The sequence below is a fragment of the Ailuropoda melanoleuca genome, chromosome 8 (genome assembly GCF_002007445.2).
Source record: "Ailuropoda melanoleuca isolate Jingjing chromosome 8, ASM200744v2, whole genome shotgun sequence".
In the NCBI taxonomy this organism is placed as follows: Eukaryota; Metazoa; Chordata; class Mammalia; order Carnivora; family Ursidae; genus Ailuropoda; species Ailuropoda melanoleuca.
The window spans coordinates 64,177,398-64,199,814 of NC_048225.1; the positions used below are offsets into that span (position 1 = coordinate 64,177,398).

A 22,417-nucleotide genomic window follows, 5' to 3' on the forward strand; every position below is an offset into this window, starting at 1 on the left:
AAGACAGTACTTCAGAGGCTTGCTGCAGCTTGGATGCCTTTCCTACTACTGCCTGACGATGAACAGTTGATAGAACAGAACTGTGGACTTGAATTATGATGGCTCATCCATCACAAATTAATCTGAAACTGAAGTCTCTACAGAAACAGGAACTATTTTAACAAGGAAAACCATTCCCTCACTCAAACCTTATTGAGTGGTAAACTATGCTACCAAGAAGCTCTGACCAACTGAGGTTACAAAATCTAGAAACAGATGAAAATGAGTTATTTCTTCAAAATTTTAGTAAAACTTCAGATTATCAAAGATTTCAAAGCAAATATGGCACATAACTGAAGCATAAATCAAGATGGAGAGCCTGGAGAATTTGTGATTTCCTAAATTAAAAAAAAAAAAACAAAAAACAAAAAACCTATCATTGCAACATATAGAATTTCTCCCCATTTCAATCTTCGAGAGTTTCCAGGGGAAGGGCATGGATTACATGCGCACACATGTGTGTGCACAGCACACACACACCCGTGTGGGGGTAAGCAGAGGACCTAGGTCCTTCTTCCCACCACCTGAGTCTCGCTCTGTCACGACAAGAGAACCACGCAGAGCCCCTCGCTGGTCCCCTCTGCCACGTGGTGTCTGTGACATCAGTTGCTGCTGACATCGCTACTTCGTGTGTTTCCACGTAACAAAATTCAAAAGCAGCTTCCTGGTCAGGAACATGTACCTGAACACCTGTCACACTGCAGGGCACCTAGGTAGTAAATAACTGCCAAATGCAGGGATCGAATTTTCGAGTTCCACAGTACAGTGTAATCCATGTGAAGCTCAGAATCATGTTTCAGACCACTGAAATTATTCAAGTTAAAATACGAACAGCTGAAGACATGATGTAAAAAGATTGAGTACTTGGTTCTGCTAACATATTTACCAATTAAAGTCACAAAATATTCCTCATTATTATTCATGCAGGTAATTGAGAAAAAAAAGACAGTGCAGAAATTAACTTTAAAAGAAAAATTATTCCTTCCTTCCTCCCACCCCCCTATACTCTACAAAAGGTTTTCCCTGGGACCAGGCCTTGAAAAGGCCCCTACGTTATTAGTGGGACATGCATTACTGTCTGCAATTAAAAAAGCTAATTTTGTGGTGGTTGTAATTACATTATAAAAATGTCCACATGCATAAATCTAAAAAAGGTTGAAAACCTACGGTAAGTCTACAATATATTGTTTTACATTTGACCACTGGTGTGTGTTATGTAGGAGTCATAGATTTGGTAAAGCATTTTAACAATTTAGGAAGGCATCTAAATCTTTAAATTCTGGACGAATTTTATGTTTTAATCTACAAAATTGCATGAAGGCTAACTCGAGAGACTTCCTATCATTCTAAAATTCCTCAAGCCAGACAAATCATTTTTAGGACACTTTCTTATAAATATCACCCTTGGAAAGCACATACAATTCCATTTGTTACACTCTTAGGATCTTAACCTACACAGGGCTGATCTCCAATCCTCACGGAATATCAAATGTGATAGGAAGACAAACCTGAGAGAAACATTTACAATACAATAGCATAACTTGCTCAATTCTTCGTCAGCACCCTCTGAAAACAAACTTCTTAAGCCTTTCTCCTCTTTATTTTAGCAATGGACTGTGAAAAACGTGCGATTTTTGTCTTGACATGAAAATATTTCAATGCGCGGCGATCTTGCCTGATGGGTTTAGTATTTTCTGCATAACTACGAAACAGGAACTTGTATCAGACTCTTCCATCCTGTTGAAAAGGTCAGAAAAAAGCAGCAAAAACTGGGAGGGAAATAGCTTATCGCCAGAGTAACAGCGTCTGAAGGCTCGCTTGGATGTTGGTTTCCTCCTTCCGACTGTTGGTCTCCACTGTCTTCTCACAGCTCACAAATGTAGGGGTTTGTTGTTGTTAACAGCTGTTGTTTGCAGAGGTCTCTCTCCTTTCTCCAGACTTAAGTCCTATTCCTCCTTGGTTCGTCTCTCTACGCAGAACTGGACTTGCTCAGTTCTTGCCTGATCGCTGGGCACGAAAAGGAAATGTATTTCAAGTAAATACAATGATGAGGTAAAATCAATGAGTGATTCATTCCTAAGAAATCTCAGAGGCTGTCTTCAAACTCCAAGTAATAAAGAGACGAATGGACCCTGCATCTTCCACTCCACAGACCTTTGTTTTCTTAACACAAAGATGGTATAATTTATATATGTACACACACGCACGAGCGCACACACACACACACGCTAATTCATTCGCGCCCTCCCTTTTGCGTACACAGGGACGACACAGACTCTGTGAGCTCAGCGTCCACAGAGAAGACAGCGGGGTGGGATGTGAGGCCAGAAACGAGCCCCGTCGGCCTGGATTTCCATCTGACGCTACTCAAGCCCCGACACGTAGGGACCTCATTTATCCCGATTTTTACAAATAACTTCCATTGTAAGGAGAGGGCTCCTCCCTGACATCCTAAGCCAAGCAAAAGGCAGGTTACTATGCAAAAGTAATTGTTTTATGCCCTCAAGTAATAAACTGGTTATTTCTTTATGTGCATTTCCTTAAAAATGGGTATTCTCAAACATTACAGGGACAGCAGATCTGTTTATATACTCACCATCAATGAGCTCTTCTTTTAGCTTTGTTAATTCTTTTCTCATTTCATCTAAAATGTCCTAAAATATTAGAGAAACACATCAGGAATACAGAAAGAAAAAAAAAAAACCTACCACTACAAATACTGTTGCTCATTAGAATTTTAAGAATATATGAAGTATGATGTATGGTTTGTGTTGCCAGAGTCCCTCCTAGACAAGGCTGTCTTAGAGTAGTCCGGGCAAATCATGTTTTAACAGTCTTCCTAGTCTTCGCTTATTCTAGCCTAGCAAAACATGAAACATTAGAATGCTCTCTAAAACTAAAAAATAATTCTGCCATCCAGTGAAAGGTAGGATATTCAGGTTAATTTCTAGAAAAGATAGTAGCTCCACTTTCAGCCTTGTCTTCCGGGAGCAGTCTGAAAGGTGGCGCATAATGAAATTTCAAGAACAGGAAAAGTAAACTAGACAAGCAGATGCTGGCCAACCTGTGATCTGGTCTGAAGTATGGGATTCCTTAGGAATCACACCACAGCTGCCACACCTTGCTTCAAGGAATCCGAGCTTCCCCTGGAGCTGCCCTAATGGGTAGAGACGAGGGTGGATGGGGCCCTGTCTGAACTTAGAGGGCCCGATATGGCAGACACAGCCACACGCAGCCGCCGAGCACCTGAGATGTGGCCAGTGTGAAATGAGATGTGCTGCCAGGGTAAAGCACACACCAGATTTCAAAGACTTAGCAAGAAGAAAATAATGTGTAATAATTCTTTAGTAATTTTAAAATATTGATTACGTATTGAAATATTATTTCGGTTATATTAGCTGACATACATTAAAATGAAATTCACCTGTTCCTCTTTACCTGTTTAATATGGCTACTAGAAATTTTAAAGTACTTGTGTGGCCCCTATTTGTATTTTGGTTTAATAGTGTTGTTCTAGACGCTCCCTCCTCCATGAAAACCATCCACCTTCAAAAATTTTGCAAAATCTGTATTTATAAGTTCACTTTGAAATCATGGACAACCACCCCACCCCTGCCCAAACTTAAAAAACCCATAAGAACAGGGGCTCCTGGTTGGCTCAGTCAGCTGAGCGTCTGACTCTTTATTTCGGCTCCGGTCACGGTCTCAGCATTACACGATGTAGCCCTACGTTGGGTTCCGGGCTGGGCGTGGAGCCTGCTTAATAAACTTGCTCCCTCTCCCTCTGCCCCTCCCCGCCCCAAATTACCAGCATAGTGTCAAACGACAGCTAAAAGGGCTTTGACAAGGTGACGCAATTGGAAGAGTAACACCTACCCTTTGGATGGATTAGTTCCAATATGTGACCTTTACTATTGCACACCTCAGGTAAAACTGAATCGCTCTATTTAAGGCTCATTTTCTTAAAAAACTTTTCATGTTTAAAATAAGGTTGAAACAATTAGTATAACTCCTCCACTTTACCAATGAGAAAACAAGCACAGAAATTATTAGTACAGACTATCAGATATCCTTATTCAAATTCATATTAAAATCAGCCCTAGCAGGAGACCTTTCCTCTCTTCCCCACTACTTCAGATAGCCAAGAATTTACCACGTTCTCAAGTGCGTGCCAGCGTCTACTTTAAAGTGTTTTTCAAGAAAAGAAAGCCATGTTTAATATACAAGAAAATAAGGGCTTGATTATCAATGACCTCAAGCTTCCTTTTCAAACTTAAAGGACTCAATTTAACTTTTCAAATAACTTTGCAGTATAAAAATTAGATTTATCTGAAATTATGGTTAGTATTTCTCCCTTTAATTTGTATTTGACTTTAATTTTGAATGCCTATTACTGCAACATTCTGGGTCCCTTTTTGAGCCCCCAAACATTTACTAGCATTCAAACAAAGGAGTGACACCACGGGGAGCACTGGTTTTGAGGAAAGATGTGGGCTCCGATCCTGACTCAGCTACTGACTGAGCTGTGCGACTGAGCCGTGGAACTCCTCGGAACCTCAGATGCGCACTCTGAGTCTAACACTGTCTGATGGGCCTCCCACGAGGACCAGAAGGCACACCATGCTAAGAGTCCAGCCGGCACCTGGCCTGCTGCGACAGGGACTGGTGGGGTCACTGCTCTCATAGGTCCCCGGGGGGGCCCTGCTTCCTGCAGCTACTCTGGGCTTAGGTCCACGAAACTGACGTTGTCTTACTAAGGTGTGTACACTGGGCCCCCCTTTCAAATCTTTTTAACACTGCCAGTTTTAAAAAAATTATTTTACCTCTTCTGGGAATAAAACATTTTAAAGCCCTACACATCTTCTCACCTATCACTCCTTCCCCTTTCTTGTTTGAGTACCTATGTGTATAATGCAGAGGTATCCAAAATATGGACAAGATCCTTTTCTTTTTTATAAAGTTGAGATAACTGTTCATACTGTTTGGTTCCCTGTTTCACCTAGCATGGGCGAGTGCTCACCATTCAGTATTCAATACTCTCATTTTTGATCCCTTAATGATCACTGGGCCCTCCCCAACACTGTGGATTTATATACTTCTGCAGTATTTTCTTAGCATAAATTCTTGGAAGTGAAGTTGCTGGGTTCAAAAGTAAGATATTTATTTTTAAGGCCTGTGATCTATTTTCCCAACTGCTTCCTAGAAAATAAAAGTATACGAGAGTGCCCATTTCCCTCACATTCTTGCCAAAACCAGATTCGCTGGGTCCATTTTTGCCAACGGGTAAGGAGAAAGTGCAACCCCATTTTCCTTCACAATTACACACCATGCACAGACATATAAAGTTTATTTTATATCATTAAGTCGCCTGCCCCCACCCTTCACCGCTGTTGGAACTTTACGTGAACGCACTGAACCAAAAAATGAAGATTTGAAAAAAACGATACAGTACTCATGTCACTGTTTCATTTGTATAGAAAGATCTAAACTCTATATTCTTTTCCAGTACATTCACCATCTGTCAAACGCCAGCACACAGACATTTTTACAGAGAAACCAGTGCACGGGGAGGGAAGCTGCTGGCGAGCGCCTACCTGCTTCAGCCTGTCGTAGTCTAGCCCCTCCGCCTGGACGCCGTTGGCACTGGGCTGTGATGAAGGTGCAGATTTTGGTCTGTACAAATGGAATTTCCAGGACAGGTAAACAATACTTGGGATGTTTAAGGAGTTCACAAAAAATTGCAAATTTACCAACCCAACACCAGATTTCAGCACTTTTCTTAAAACACAGGTGTTAAAAAGTTAATCGCCAAAGTTGCAGGACTGATTAGAACAGAAAACAGACGGTATTTTTCACTTTGCTCAGTGTGTCCAGTTATTTGTAAAGAAATCATACAACAGTGATGGGATGAAAATGCTCTTCAATAAAGGGCAGAGGAGCACATTCTCTGCACAGACGGCAGGAAACGGGGTGTGCAGCACGCTGACGGGAACAGACACACCTGACCAGCTGTGACATCGAGGCCCAAGGAGCACGATCTCATTCTTCTGAAAGTGTACAGAGCCTAAGAAACACCTGGCAGACCAACCACTAAGATGCGTCAGTTTACAAATTCTGTGCCTTGGTTTACGGGAAAAAAACAACTTAGTAATAAGCATGATTCGTTCTGTGTGTTTCATGCCATTTCGAGCATCCAAATAAGAATGCTGGTGAAAAAATTAAAAGGATATTCATATCCAGCTGGCTATATGGCTGTTTCCAGACAAGTTTTTATGGAGATGCCATCTGAATGATGTGTTTCCAGCTAACTACTTACACAAACTTATTTTGTTTAAAAAAAAACACAAAAACAAAAAAACAGGGTGCCTGGTGGCTCAGTCAGTTAAGCATCTGAATCTTGGTTTCGGCTGGGGTTGTGATCTCAGGGTCGCGGGCTTGAGCCCCACATGGGGTTCCGCACTCAGTGGGGAGGTCTGCTTGGGATTCTCTCCCTCTCCCACTGCCCCTCCCCCTCGCACGCACGTTCTAATAAATAAATCTTTAAAAAAAAAAAAAGGAAATGCCACACAGATTATTATTACACATTCAGAAGTTTAGCTTCTATTAAAAATTCTACATGAAGAAATAAGTCTTAGAAATTAGGTATATTTTAAGCAAGAGTTTCAGTATCAAATAAACCAGTCATGGCTCCTCTCCAATTTTGGCAAGTAGAGAAAATCCCAGTGGAAAATCTAGAGTCTTAACTGGGCACTCCTCTATGTTCTGGTTTAGTATGGTAAGTGGCCATGCTTCGCTCTGAGGCTGCAACTCAATGCAGATGAAAACTATCCGCTGAGTAACGTACCTTCAAGTACCAACGTCACAAATCTGAACCAAAACTCAGTATGCACAGTAACTTTTCCAAAGTTATGATTTCACAACTCTTACAAGGCATATTATACTCCAAACCCACAGGCGTTATTTGTGAAGATGAAATATTGAGTTAATTTGCTTTCATATCAAACACATGACTGCTTAACAGGTTGTCATATAAAGCAAGTCAGCCAATTTTATTTTATGAGACCTCTGCTGCTCTGCTTATATGAACCAGGAAAAAACAACTTTCAGAAAACTTCACTCCATACGCCCTGAGCTAGGCACTGGGGGGGAAAGACGACTTACTTACAGAACGTATTCCCTTTCCTCTAGAGAGGACACACCTTTTCACTTTGCTGAGGGGGCGGCTGCATCCCCCGGTCACGGAGGAGGTACTGAGAGCCACGGCAGGCCAGGCAGGCGTTCCGGGCACAGGCCGCCCTGGTGAACACCCCTGAGGGTCCACACACTGCATTTCGTTTACCCCCTCTGTCTGTTCCTGCTCGGCAGACCTACACTCTTAATTACTCTGCTTTTCTTTCACTTTTCACATTTAAGTGGTACAACCAGTGAATGTTTTTCTCCCAAGGTTATATAACAAATATCCCCGACGTTCACATGAACGACTATAGTCTGCTAATTAACCAGGCAGTATGTTATGAATATACCCATACTTATTAAACAATACAACACATTATTGTTATATAATAAACGACTGAGGAAACATGCAATTAAGAAATTTTAATTCATGCTAACATGCAATCCATCACCACCACCACCGCCACCATGATAATTAACTAAAGGGGGGAACTTTTCATACTGAAGGAAAGAAGTAATCACCACTTTTTAAAAAAAGGTTTATCAACATTATTCTATCAAGGGACCCTACGTGGGAAAGCAGTAAGAGAACTGAGAAGATTAACAACAGAAAATCTCATTAAATGCTATTTTCCTATGTACTAGCAAAATTTCTAAGTAATTCCTTTGGTGACAATGATTAAACCACCTTGAAAAAAGGAGGAAAAATGATTTCATGCTTGTAATATAAACATTTTACACAGATTTAACTGGCTGACAAACTTATCAAATATTTTAATCATCAATAGCATGAAAATAATTTGGCCAAATACAGTCTGCAGAGCTCCTCACTGCCATAGACACCCCTCCATATACTATTTAAGTCATGTTCCCAGTAGACTTCATGTGTATTTTTAAAAATAGGCGCATATAATAACATGGGCATACCTCAGTTATTTGTAATCTATGGGTTTTCACCATAATTGATAACAAAGTACGAGGCCTTCCCAGAGGTTTCTGTGTCACCTCTAAACAGCTGCCTGTAAAATAACTATCACAATATTTAAAGTCCCTCTGCCAAATTAATTCTAAATATAAGCTTAAACACTTGAGGATTTTTTTAAAATTGTCAATTTCTTTAATTAAGAAAGAAATACATGGTTCTTAATTTTCTTAATTAAAAAAATGGTGTAACAGGACTCATCCTAGAAAACCACCCACCCAGGACAAGAGACGTCAGACTGGTGAAGGCATACAGTCCACTGCCAAGTACGGACGAGACACGGATGTTCCTCCAGGAATACGTTTTTCACAAGTGTGGCTGTAATATAGCCCCGTGTTCCTCTAGCACACAGTACAAATCTTCTACTCTACCTCTCAAAGGCCTTGTCTCAAGCTTCTAAGGAGAAAAGCCTTTAGAAGAAAATGCAAAAGCTACAAAAAGGGCCTGGAGAAGACACAGGCGGTCTCAGACTCCACTCTAGCCTCGTGGATGTGCCCACCATTCACATGTGTCCTGATCCAACTAGAAAATGAAGGCAGGGGAATGAACCCTATTAACTTTTCTAATTAAAATCTCGTAGTGTTTTTTAAAAAGTGCTCTAAATAAAGCTAAATATGAAAGATTCTATTTTCCTAGAGAATCTCCCTTGTGGTGATTACCAATCCAGGTAGAAAAAGCTCAGCCCTATCCTCAGCATGTTATTTCAAAGTCTCAAACCACAAAGTCACATCAGGATGATACCTGTGTAATGAATCATAGGACCTGTTGTCAAAAACAATCTGATTTTTCCTTGGAGAATCCCGTCTATGAAGGGGAAAAACCATTTAAAGGGAAATACAATAGAACTTTAAAAAAATAATTCATACTATGTTCCTGTTTTATAGATTTGTAGTCACAGCAAAACAATGAAAGGAGTCCATTAACCTTAAAACAGTAGTTTTTTCCCAATACAAAAGAAGGTACTTGGACAATAATTCTAGTTATGTAAAGATGCTCGTCTGACAATTACAGAGAACAAAAAGGGAATCGTGGTGCAATGACCACTTTGAGAGACTGCAGACATAGTAAAAGCTACTACACAAAGTATCAACAAGTTTCAAAACACAGTAAAAATCACTGTAGCTTGAAGTACGCAAAATTAACTCATCTCAGAAACAGGGCATGTAAGCTCTTTTTCCACCTTGAATATAAAACCTGTGAGCTCTTACTGAAAACCATACGAGAACTCACACATTTCCCAACGGGACATTCCAGTCAGAGAAGGTAATTTTAATGACATTTTTGCTTTGACCCTACTATCTGGCATCTGACTAATACAGTACAACACAGTAGCTTGTGTGTATGACAGAGTATTAATCAATCCTACCACTGACATAACCTCAACACGGACGTTTGTAAGAGAAAGGGGTACTTTCATTGCCATGCGAGGATGAGGTGCACTTAGATAAAAACATCAAGTGGCCAATACACTGGCTTTCAGCAGGAACAGGGGACAAAACTTGGGAAGAAAAACCATACAGTTTAATCCTTTCAACATACTTTTCAAATCTTTCATGGCTTAAAACTGCTTGGGGTGAAATTTTAAGACACGTACCACTGCTGGATCAAATCTATCAAAAGGTATATGAGTGGTCAGGAAAGAAATGGGATTTTCCAAATTTCCATTTCAGGAAAGGAGAAGAAAACCACCCACCAGAGCAGACCATTACGACACACTACTGGATAATAAGAACCAATATTCAGTTCATTGACAGCAAAGTCCTTTTTAAATGGTGACTTTCAGAACACTTATTAAACTTCCTTTAGAACTCTGAAAAATCTTTCAAAGAGTATTTTTTAAATGAACCCAAATACATCAAGGAACTTTTCTTCCATTTGGAGAACCTATTTCATGTCCCTGCATGGACTCAGGGTTGCTCACTATGGAACCCGTATCAGTAAGGTAGGGATAAAGAGTAGACACAAAGAGAAAGATTCTTCCCTGTCCCATGTATGTTTTTAAAAGATACACGGGACATCATGATTCTGTTCCCTGATACGGACTTGATAAATTAGTCTTCAAAACGTGCTAGTGGAGAAATCTATAAAAACTACCGGAGACGCAATGGAAGGCCACATCAATCAGGTATCTGATAAACAAAAATGTGCAATTTTTCTCCTCTACTGAAAACATGTCCACCAAAAGCAATTCCTGCATTTTTCTCCTAAAATCAAATACACTCATCTTTTAGTCACTGAGAAACTAAAAGTTTCTAAATAGTCGAAAAGGCTTTGAGGAACTTAAATAACTCTGTCATCACCAGATCTTTCCTCCTGGCACAAAGAACCACATAAAAACAAATCCCAATTTAGATTTAGGCTCACACTGAACAGATTTATGACAATGTGAGGTCTATCCTTGTATTTTTCTTTATTAGCTTTCTATTATTAGAGTCAAGTTTACTTTTTAAGAGGTAAAAATAAAGCAAAGAGCTCAGAAAGAAAAGGCCAAAAACTTTTTAGTCTCTAAACACATACTTTTTTTCTGGAAAAAAATTTAAGTCCTTTAAACGGTCTCATAAATCCAGAAAAAGTTTCATCTATGTTCAAGATCTGAGACCCAAATTTAGTTACGACAATAAAATATGCCTAGCTAAGCAATGCTGAATTTGCTAAGACCATGCCTCACAGCCACTGGTAGAAGTAGAAATTCACTAGTCTTGTTTCTGGGCACTATCCTTACTAAGTTGGTTATAAGTAGAAATTTCTACTGAGAGAGAACTCAATCTTTCTACTTCACAAATTCATAGCTTCAGGTTTTATTTTGCTCTCTTTTACTTTGCTCTCTCATTGTTCAATGTTAAATTTCTTGAAAGTGACAACGGTACTGGGGTTACGCAGGAGGATATCCCAGTTCTTAGGGAAAATGCTGAGGGATTTGCAAACTGCTTTCCGACACTCCAGAGAAACACGTGTGGAAGGGAGGTAAGAGCTCATGCCAGTGGGGTAAAACCGGTAACTGGGGAATCTAGGTGACAGGTACATGGGTGTTTCCTCTACTATTCTCTCAATTTTTCTGTAGTTTTGAATTTTTCAAAATAAAAAAAATCGGGAGGAATAAAAGCTATCTTAAAATTTCAGACAACCTGGCTAACAGTAAGCATCCCGACAATTCACTAGGAAAAATCTGATGGTGCTCAGTGGTCTCCAGCAGTAGGAGGATTCCAGGTTTTATCTGCTCCTTTGTACTATTTCAAATCTACCACTCAGATGTCAATTCCTTTTTAAATACACATGTAGCATCGAAGTCAGAAAACAAACATACCTGGAGATAACAGGGGACTTGCTGCCATTCATTGTATTTGTTCTTTCCCAAGGTTTTCTTGTTGGTTCTTTAAAAACAAGGTACGTAAGTTATGAAGTCTCCTATGTGCTCCCAGAGTTATTTATTGTGAAACAAATAACGAAATACTAATAAGTAACATCATACATGTTTATGTGGTAATACAGATGAAAAAATTTTAAGTACAATGCTGAACTTTAATTAAAATCTATAAGGATTCCAATTTGTACACCTTCAGACCTTAAAATGAGAGGACATTAATAAGCAAGTGTGACGAGCCCCCGGGAAAGCGCAGGCTGCCAAGTCTCCGACACCGGAAGCCCACACACCAGGAGGTGCACAGCCTCTCTAGCGATAGAGACAGAGTTCTCAGCTTGGGGTCTGGAGAAGCTTCAGGGAGCGCACGAGTGAAATGATGAGTAAATCTGTATAAAAATACGGCCATCCCCTGGGGGAGGGGGGATGGATTCATAGTTCTTTTCAACTTGTAAACAGTTCTGTGACCCTAACTGACAGTGGAGTTCTACAGAGTCTGTGTTCTTAGTAACAGCACATATGCTAATTTTGGCTTCTGGAAGAAAGATAAAGTAGTTCATAAACCAGAGAATTTTTAATGAAAGTAATATCAACAAACTGATCTGAGTTCTGTTTAGAGGAAAAACAATTTACAAAGTCACAATATTAGCCACAGTACAGCCATCAAAACATTGAATAGCCACCATTCAATGAGAATGTGAGATTTTTTTTTTTTTGGTAAATGGGTTACAATCACAAAAACAGAATTTTTTAGGATTTCTAAACAGTGGAATTCTAGAGGTTGCTGGTAGTCTCCAAACCAAAATGCGTAGGAATTACCGTGGACATTTCTCTATAAAAACTTCTCATGGGCCATTCTAGACATTAATTCATCAAAATTACCAAATTTATTCATGTCACTTTACTTCAAATTAGATAAAAAGCTGAACAGGCAGACCAGCTCCTGGCTTCAGTACAACACAGGAAAGGGCACCTCACATCCTCATCACGGATGCTGTGCTGGTCAGGTGCCTCCAGGGAGAGGTAGTTTGTTCGTATTCTACGGAATAGACTCGCAACCTAGAGCCCTCAGCATCAGAAACTGAGCTGAGTTCAATACCACTTACCCAAAGCTGTTATGAGGCTTCTTTTTTCCTTACAAATGAGCAGCTTTATTTCCCTGATTATCAGTATTACCCAAACGCATAGTTAAAAGGACAACTCTCTCCATTTGAGAATGTTTTGAAATGGACATCAGCGCTAACTACGTGCTCACCTAATCTTCACCTTTAAGAATCCAGGATTAAGGGGCGCCTGGGTGGCACAGCGGTTAAGCGTCTGCCCTTCAGCTCAGGGCGTGATCCCGTCGTTATGGGATCGAGCCCCACATCAGGCTCCTCTGCTATGAGCCTGCTTCTTCCTCTCCCACTCCCCCTGCGTGTGTTCCCTCTCTCGCTAGCTGTCTCTATCTCTGTCAAATAAATAAATAAAATCTTTAAAAAAAAAAAAAAAAGAATCCAGGATTAAAAGTACTTCCCTTCATCTGGTAACGTATGTCTCTGTGCTCTAGTGAATAACCTCAAATCATCCATAGCAGTACACATGGAATGTGTAAAAATTACGATTTTCAAAGAATCATCAGAAAAAAACTTTGGTTTTAATGGATCTCTCCATATCACAAAGGCAGAGGAAAAGCAAGTCAGTGCCTTCAAGTGTGAACGAAAAACTGTTTTCATCACCAGGCAAGCACTTGGTCCCAACATGGGTAAATGGGGCATTTTTAACTGAGCAGTATCAGTGTTTCGAGAAGGCTCATAAAGGTTAAAATAGACTTCCTGAACTTACCAGGTGTACTTGTCGACGAGGCCTTGGAAGTTACGGGCTCCGAATCTTCCTAAATAGACAGAAACAATTATCAATCACATCGTACCCTCCAGCAAGCTGGACACAGAGTCAGGGGCTCACACGCTTCCATTTCCAACATGCCTGCTGCGCTTCCCACTGCATCCTTCATCAGCCTCCTCTCCCTTCCGCTGCAGCCCAGACCTGCCTCCTATATCCCCCACAGCCCCCGTCCTCCCTGCGTGGCACGAGCCCCGCTAATAAACATGGGGCTCCCAGGGGATTCACCTAATTCCTTCCTTTTCAACACAAGGACACGGAGACCCTAAGAGATTCAGAACATGGGGTGAAGGTACAGCATTCGCCCCACAGCTGAGTGCAGCATTTTCCTGGTGGATCCCCATGCCCTGCCCGCCTCACAAGAACGCTAGGAAAATGGGATACATCATGCTCAAAACAAGCCATTCCACCCCATCTCTGACATCGCTCCCTGAATGAGCCACGCCGCGCTTCCCCGTTTTCAGTTGGGGTAGACTCTCTCATGAACTTACATTTTTGTCCTCTTTTTGTTCTGTTTCTATTGTTGATCCCTTTTCAGCAATTCTTCTCCTAGAAAGAAGGTAAATCAGATTTTTTAAAAATTCATCTAACTCTGAGTATAAAAACAACTCCAAAAGGGAGGAACTGCATCTAGTTAAATTGTACTTTAATAAAATGAACATAATCCTCTCAATCCCGAACGTGTTCACACAGTTTCTCACTCACCTCCTGGCCAGCAGGGCACTCATTTCTTCCATTAATCCACTGCCTCCTAAAGGAAGGGGTCCATTCCCACGACCCGTGTCTGACTTCGAGGAGGCTGGGTTCACAACGACGGTGGTCCCTCCACTTGGGAAAGATGCATCCTCCATCTTGATGAGAATACAGACAGAAAGTAAACTCCTGTGCTTATGACATTAATTTCAATAAAAACATCCAAATATTATTTTTTAAAACTTTCTAAGAACCAATGGAGTGATTGGCATTAACTTTTTATTAATCAGTGCAAGCTCCATCCACGTTTACATCAACAATAATGCGATCAAACATTATCACGTCTCCCTGTTCCATAACACGGAGGAGGACATGTCACTCTGGTGGCACAAAAAGAAGTAATCTGCCAAAACACGCATAATCCAAATCTAATCTTGAGGAAACTATCAGGGAAACCAAACTGAAGGGCAGGCTCCAGACACAGTTCTGCAGACCTCGCCAAAGTCAACCTCATGTACGAAAGAGTGAGGAACTGTTCCAGATTTTATGGCAAACTCGGGACATCGCAGCTAAATGTACTGAGTGATCTCACGCTAGAAAAGAAAACTGCCATAAAGGACACTGTTGGACAATACATGGCATCTGAATACATTTGTAGATTAGAAGAGTCTGTCAATTAAACTTCCTGATATTACTCGTTCTCCAGTGGGCACGTATAGGTGAATGTCCCTGCCCCTACTGACCCCACGCTCCAGTGTTTAGGGAAACAGGGGCGTGGTGTGTCTGACTCACTCTCAATTCAGATAAAAAGGGAGAGTGTGTGTGTCCCCCAGAAGGAAAACACACATGGAGAATAATTAAGCAAATACGGTAAAACGTGAAAGTGGTGAGTCTGTGTGGTGCGTTTACAGAGGCTACATTCTTGCAACTTTTCTGTAAGTAGAAATTATCCCCAATTTTTAAATCAATGATGTAACACAGGATTCGTGAAATGGGAAGACAGTAAATCCGCTATCCCCGTTACTGAGGAAGAACAGGCACAAGCAGAAAGCACAGAGACGTGGAGGTGCATTTACCCGGGACACTTTCCTCAGTTTCGCTCCGGCAATGGCAGCCGCAAGTCCAGTCAAAGGGCGATTGTCTTCAGATGCGGATCCCGCAAAAAATCCAGATGCAGGGAGGGGGGGAGCAGGAGGTGGAGGGGGAGGGNTAAATAAGACTGTCAACAACAGAGCCACAGGACACGATCTTGTGCAAAGGGATGCAGGATGCCAAGCTAAATTAAACTGCCTCAAACATTTACTACCTATTAATGAGCTCCAATTAGCATAATGTTTAAAGTTGAGATCACTGTCAAAAAGATACTAAAATGCAAGGCCAAAGTATATAATGTCCTGCCTTAATGTTAGAGCTTTATTAACAGAACTGTAGGACAGTTAGCTAGTTACATCTTTGGGGGTTCACAGGGCTGTGTAAGTGCTTATAAAATCTGTGACGGAGACAGCGTCCTGAAGAAGCGAGCCCATGTGCATGACCGCAGTTAGGACTGCTGGAAATAATGGACTTCCAAGAGTCTGTGTGAACCTGGAAAGGTTGAGACCCTTAAGCCTACCATAGTGAAGACCCCATATTTACGCACAGACAGAGGGCTGCAGTGGCTGGACTGAGAATAGGAGGGAGGGGTGGGGCCCCAGTTCAGCTTCTTAAAAATGTTCCACCTTTTAAATCTAATGTGTACAGAATCACTGAAGTAAAGGAATCTACTAGAACAAAGTACAACCTGAAAGTAACTACCAGAAATAATTAAATGATACAGAATTTGAAGTTCCTTTTAGTCTAGAAGACAGGGGTAAGAGAGAAAAGTCTCCAAACCTTGGAAAATCACAAAGAGAGTGAAGGACAACTTACTCAGTATCAGAAGATCAAACTAGTAGGCACTCTCCCTCCTTGAAGACTTTTAAAGGGGTACTTTAGGACAAATAAGATGCTATCTTCAAACTGGGTGGTAATTTTTTGAAACTGAAAACACCAACAGCTCTTAGAGGAACACAGAGCAATGGACTGCCTCTCTTCCTCGGACTGTGGACTCTAAGGGCACAGCAGGTGGGTCACGTGACCTTGTCAGGCTCACTGTGCCTCCCTATCCGGCGTTACCATCACGTGATATAAGTCTGCCTGTACAAGAATTCTGACTCAGTGTTTAAGCAAAATCAATGCGCCACAAGTAAAACATATACACAGCAATAACAAGTCTTATTTCTTATCTTAAGAACAAAGATTTTTTAAAGAAGGGTATTTAAATCCAGGCTATGACACTGTTTCTTTCTACGTACAAATTAGTTGTCATATTCCTTCCTGAAATTCCTGCTAAATCTTACCCTTGAAAAAAAAAAAAAAACAGGGTTGCCAAGCATCTTCTTATTCACTTATGGAACCAGGTCCTTCTCTACTTACAAATCATCCAAACTTAGAAGATTACATCCTCCCTCCCCTGTTACCATGACGGCAAGGTTTGAGCAAGGGGAGGGGGTGGGAGGGATGACTGTGGAGGGTGCTTATTCTCTGCCAACTATCCCTTCAGGCCACTACTTCTTGTAATTCTGGAGCATGGAATCCACCACTGGGGCACATATCAGGCCTGCCGTACTCCCCACCCTGCAGGCAAAGTCGGGCTGCTCCTCAGGTTTTGGGGTGTACCTAGTCCAGTGCGGGAAGCCCAATACAGGAGGGGCCAAAATGAAACAGGGCTCAAGAATCAGAACTGTTCCAGGGGAGACTCTAGGATGACACATTTCAGGACTTCAGCTGGGCACCAAACGGAATCTCCAAATTTCCCACAAATTAAAGGAAGACAAGTTAGGTCATGTATTTATCCTGTAGATAAATCATGTGGATAAACGTGTCAAGTAACATTTTCCTAGTGGGATTCATAAGGAATGTGTTGCGGAGGCCCTCAAATACTGGGACACCCCTCCAGCTACGACACTGTGGAAGACACCAAAATCCAGATCAGTGTGGACATTCCTCATCTCGATCCTCCTCCGACTGCAGTTAATCCAGCAGAAAGAGCCTCACTCATCTTCTACTTGTTTAAATTACAGGAAGTTGGGCACAGTGACAGGGCTGTTCGCCTACCAAAACCACCCTCCCCGTGCTTCTAGGCAGTGACAGCTGCCGATACACCGCATGTCCAGGGCGCGCTGTTAGTAGCAACAATGGAAGCCTTACCCTGTTGGGCTGGAGTCTCGGCCGGCTGAGAGGCTGCCTGCAAGCCTGGCTCAGAAGCAGAGGAGTCCCCCAGCACAGAGTTTAGAGGAGTCTCCGCAGAGGCAGGGGCAGCTGCAGAGGGAGAAGGGAGAACACTAGGCTTGGATGAGGGAGTTGAGGCAATAGGGGTGCTTGGAGGAGGAGAGGCTTGAGATCCACAGTGTGAGCGCGGTGCGAGGGAAGGCAGTGGAGGCGGCGGCGGCGGCGCTGCTGGCCCTGAGGTAGGCGGTGGAGACACTGGACATGTGACAGAGTCAAGCGGCCCATTGGGTGCTGTTGGTGATGGAGGCATTGGGGGCACAGGAGAAGAAACACAAACAGGGAGGACAGGCCTTGGACCAGTCGCTTTGCCTGGGGGGCTGCTAATCATTACTGGAGGAGATGGAGGGAGGGGCGAAACAGTGGAAGTAGACCAGGCACAGGGCTTCGTAGCTGGAGGCTGAGAAGAGGGTGTGTTCACAGGAGAAGAAGGCCGAGAGTTTTTGTTCAGAGGACGCGGAACTGTAGCGTAATGGGGAAGAACAGGGTGGAAGGCTGAACCTACAGATGCTGCAAAACGTGTCGCTGAGTGTCGAAGTGGTGGTGTAGGGGGTGTGGAAGTAGGTGGCAAAGCGGTCACTACAGCATAGTCAGGAGTGGCCTCTGACACTGGAGCTGAGATGACTTTAGCATAGGATGGAGGAGGTGCCGAAGGAGGCTGGCAACTGGCATACTCAGGAAGTGGCGCGCTATACGGGGAGCTGTCGGAGGATGGAGCTGCACAGAAGGTGGGAAGCAGCAGCAAGGACAGGATAAAAAAGGAGAGAGAAAAAGGGAGCTAGTAAAGCCACAAAACCAGCATTCAGACAAAATGTACAAATGTAGACCACAGTTAGTACCCAAGAACTAAAGCACGTGTGCAAGAACTGATCTCACCCGAGAACGTGTGAACTCGTTCATGCATTTTGAAACCCAGAGGAGGAAGAAATCAGTTTTCTTTTTATCTGATAAGTATACTGATAAATTGCTTAGCTTATCCTTTGCAAGAGCAAGACTGTATCTTAATTCTCATTATTTAGCCCACTAAAAGGACATTAAAATTACATGAATAGGACCATAAACAGAAGAATACGTCTGCTGGTCTTTTAAGAACAAATAGCGAAACTGACAAAAAGTTTTATAAAGGGCTAGGAACCCCCTATTCAATGCTTATTTGTGGATAAGTGTTGTTCTGTTGGCTATCACCCCAGAAAATAATTAGGCAGTTAAAAAAAAAACTAACGCAAACAACAAACCAATCAACCACACTGAGATCCACGCTGAGACCTTTGATACAGGCCACATGGAACCGAAAAATAATTCTTAAATCCTATTCCAATAAATGTCAATTTTAATGAATGTCTCAAACTTTCAGTTTTCTCTTAACCCTTAATGTTGTTCAATAAATTCCATTAGATTTAGAAGTTTTCACTAATTTATTTGTAGCACTCGCAATACTCGGACATCCGTAAGTACTAGTCCATTTTAGAGAGGGTGTTTTCCTCCTTCGACAGGTTTGGGTGCCATCAAGCACACTTCTTGAATCCTATAGGATTCAGGACAGTTTAAGCAACCTCCAAAGGGAAATATATTCCTAGTTCACCCAATACAGAACATTTCCCATAAACACACAATGCACTTTATAGCCAATTTACAGCGAGTCCGAAGAATTAGAAAGCCGGACTACACAGAGCTTTCCTAAGTCTCCAAGCAATAAATGCCATACAGAGAGGACTAAGGAAATGGTAAAGTAGCAAGTGCTGCACGTTTTGCCCTGTCCACCCGTCCTGCCTGCCCCCCCCCAGCCCCTCCCGGCACCCCGCACCCGGCACCGGGGCGACAAAGCGAGGCGCGCACTTCTTACCGGCGGCTGACAGCCTGCGCTCGCGCTCCCACTCCAGCTGCTCGCGCTCCAGCTGCTCCTGCCGCTCTCGCTGCTCCCGCTCGCGCTCCCGCTGCTCCTGCCGCTCCCGCTGCTCCCGCTCTCGGTCGAGCCGCTCCAGCCGCTCGCGCTCCAGACGATCCTGACGCTCGCGCTCCCGCTGCTCCCGCTGCTCCCGCTGCTCCCGCTGCTCCCGCTCCCGCTGCTCCCGCTCACGCTCCAGCTGCTCCTGCTCCAGGCGCTCGCGCTCCACCCGCTCCACGCGCTCACGCTCCACGCGCTCGCGCTCCAGCTCCTTCTGTCGCTGCTGCTCTTGCAGCTGCCTGAAATTTAAAAATTAAAAAAAAAAATCAGAAATATGCAACAATGGCCACTCATCATGAAACACCCACTCCTTCAGATGAACCTATGCGCGCCTCAGTTCTGATGCAGACACAAAATGGAGCCTGCAATCCACATCCGCCAGTGAAGACAGATGGGACAGGAGGACTTACCAGCGTCACAGAAATGAAAACGACCTAGCTGGATCATCCCCACATGACACTAGCGTCTCACTCTACTCTGCACTGTTCATGAACAAAGTGCTACAAATAAATGAATTTTCCAAGTGGCTGAACACACAACACCGTAGTGACCACGTCACTGTATCAAATGTCCTCTTAGAAAACACCAGGGCTGGCCACACAGTAGTGGGACAAAAGTCGGCTTCATTTGTTTTTGCACCCTGTCCCTACCACTTCTGAAGGATCACAATTGGCAGGTCTGCTAGGGGAAAAGCTACTCGAATCTTAGGATTTTGGATACATGGCTCTAAACTGTGTTCAGGAATGGTGGCTGGGCTCCCGAGCAGCCCCAAAGATGAGAATTCCCTTTCTCCTCTACAACACCAAACATGATCACCATTTCTAACGGCAGCTGAAAGGCTTGCTCCCACAGACAGCCTGCGTTTTGTCCTCTCGGAGCGCAGTGCGAGACACGGCTGCACACGCTCTCCGACCAGCTTGCTCCCAGGAGAGTTCATATTCCATACTCAGGTGAAGAGCTCCTTTCTCTATTAAAGGTAATAACCCTTTGTCACAAATGCTGGTCGTATGTATTTTCAACTTTTATTAAGGTTTTTTGATTTTTACAGTTTCATTTAAAACCGTAACGTGTTAACTTTGTTGAAGTTGTGATCTGGCTTGTAACTTTTACATAGAAAGTCTAGTGCTGGTATTCCTTTATGTGATCTGCCTTTGAAATTGTTCTTAGCCCCTTCTCACAACAAAGTTACATAATTACATGTTTTTACAACAAAACCCTTAGTTTATATGAAATTCATCTTAGTTTTGGGATGTGTAGCCCTGAGCTACGTCACAGCACCATTTAGAGTTGCTCATGGTCCTGATTTAGGATGCCACCTTTATGTGTGTAGTTCTGAAATTCCAGAATGTTCTGGTTGGTGGATCTGTTTGTCATCTGAAATAAATATCTAGTAGGGTGCATCCATCCTTACCACTCTTCTTTTTGAGTTTTTCTAGATGATTCTCAGACACTTAGCTTCTTCTAGATTAAACTTCAGAATCACTTTGTTAAATTTACCCCTTCTGCCAAGACCTATCCTTCTCAATCCTATTAATGCTTTATTAAATTTGAAGATCAATGAGAAAAACATTCATGTCTTTTAATCTCCTTGTCTAAGAATGTATGGAATGTCTCAGTATTTATGCAATTAAATTAAAAATCTCCTTTCACTCTAGGACTTCAAATGCTGGCTTTTGGAATCACTGTGATTATATTAAAACCTAAAGAGGCCCAATGTATATGGGTCTGAAACATAAAAGCAAACTGTATGTTTCCATACATATATGTAACAGAGCAGGCAAATATGTCTCCAAGTACCTAAGCGATAGTCTTGCTATAAAAGTTAACTCTCCCCAAAATAAAAAATAGCCCCATCTTATACATAATATATTTCATAGCATGGTGGTTAAGATTAAATGAAGCAATGCCTTAAAAAGCTGTTTAAAAAGTTCCTGGGGGATTAAGAACACTCAATAAATGTGAGCTACAATCGGGAATTTCACGAGGACTTTTCTTGCACTGGCTAATAAACCGCTGACTTCCCAGTAGAGGCAGAGCTAAATGACAGAGCGAGGATGCCAGCCTTCATCCCTCCCAGCACTACCAATAAACCACTAAGACTTCTCCAGAAATCTCTCCCCTTCGTGTTTCCTGAACTGACCACAAAAAGGGAAAAGCCCACTTGACAAGTGAGCCAACCCCACTTGTCTCAGAAAAGCACGAAGCCTCTCTCTGGGCCTATCCCCGTACTTAACAGTACCTGCACAGGAGTGGGGGGAAGCCCTACTCAGTGCAAGCAGTCACCGCGTCAGACACCGGCCCGAGGCAGATCCTTACAGTGCAGTACTGACTTCGAGACATGGCCAGACAAAGCACTAGCTGCCAGAGTTTCTGAGGGGTAACGATATCGCTACAGGGGTGAAAGCAAAAACTCGGGGTATCACAAGGATGCTTTCAATAGTAACTTAGAGAAGAGTCGGTTCTTTCTGTAATGACCTCTAATAAATGAACTTGGCTGGGACTTATATTTAAAACACACCATATGTGTCAAAAAGTACGAGCGCACTCATACTCTTTAATGTAATACTCCAAGCAATCTACTGGGTCTAAAAGGGAAAGCTATACCTGTAGTACTCTAATGAGAATACATCTGTGCACAGAAGCTAAGGGAAACTACTTAGCGTCAGACTACAGCAGCTCACCAAGAAATCTAGGATGAAAAGACATAGGTTCCTAGGCCCGTTCCCGTTTCCACATCACCTCTTTCATTTTATTCTTGTCAACATAATACAGGTACATAAAGCTTATTAAAAAAACAACAGTTCATTGCTCCAACCTTCCCACCCATTTCCAATTACTCTCAACTCTTTTTGGGCTTTTCTTTTAACTTCAGATACTGCCCACAGGTAACTCTGGTGGCTCCCTCACCACACCCAAGCCTCTCCCAGCACAATCACGGGAGAATGCACATTCCCGGTGAAATCAATATTCAGAGTTTATGTTATTAATACAGCTACACCATATGATACCCTAAGACTACGCTGCAATTGACGTTCTGATT

General features: G+C 42.5%; 1 protein-coding gene across 1 annotated transcript in view; it reads right to left on the minus strand.

Moving 5' to 3' along the window:
• Positions 1-373: 373 nt before the first annotated feature.
• Positions 374-22,417, minus strand: part of ENAH (ENAH actin regulator) — a 112,879-nt gene continuing 90,835 nt past the window's right edge. The window contains exons 5-16 of the mRNA XM_034667631.1: positions 19,276-19,616; positions 17,296-17,465; positions 16,160-16,214; positions 15,203-15,345; positions 14,139-14,284; positions 13,925-13,982; positions 13,377-13,425; positions 11,499-11,565; positions 8,936-8,998; positions 5,634-5,712; positions 2,636-2,693; positions 374-2,046 (exon numbers count right to left, since the gene is read on the minus strand). Of these exons, the coding sequence (XP_034523522.1) occupies positions 2,009-2,046; positions 2,636-2,693; positions 5,634-5,712; positions 8,936-8,998; positions 11,499-11,565; positions 13,377-13,425; positions 13,925-13,982; positions 14,139-14,284; positions 15,203-15,345; positions 16,160-16,214; positions 17,296-17,465; positions 19,276-19,616 (1,267 nt within the window). The 3' untranslated portion in view covers positions 374-2,008. The remainder of the gene's footprint in view (positions 2,047-2,635; positions 2,694-5,633; positions 5,713-8,935; positions 8,999-11,498; positions 11,566-13,376; positions 13,426-13,924; positions 13,983-14,138; positions 14,285-15,202; positions 15,346-16,159; positions 16,215-17,295; positions 17,466-19,275; positions 19,617-22,417) is intronic.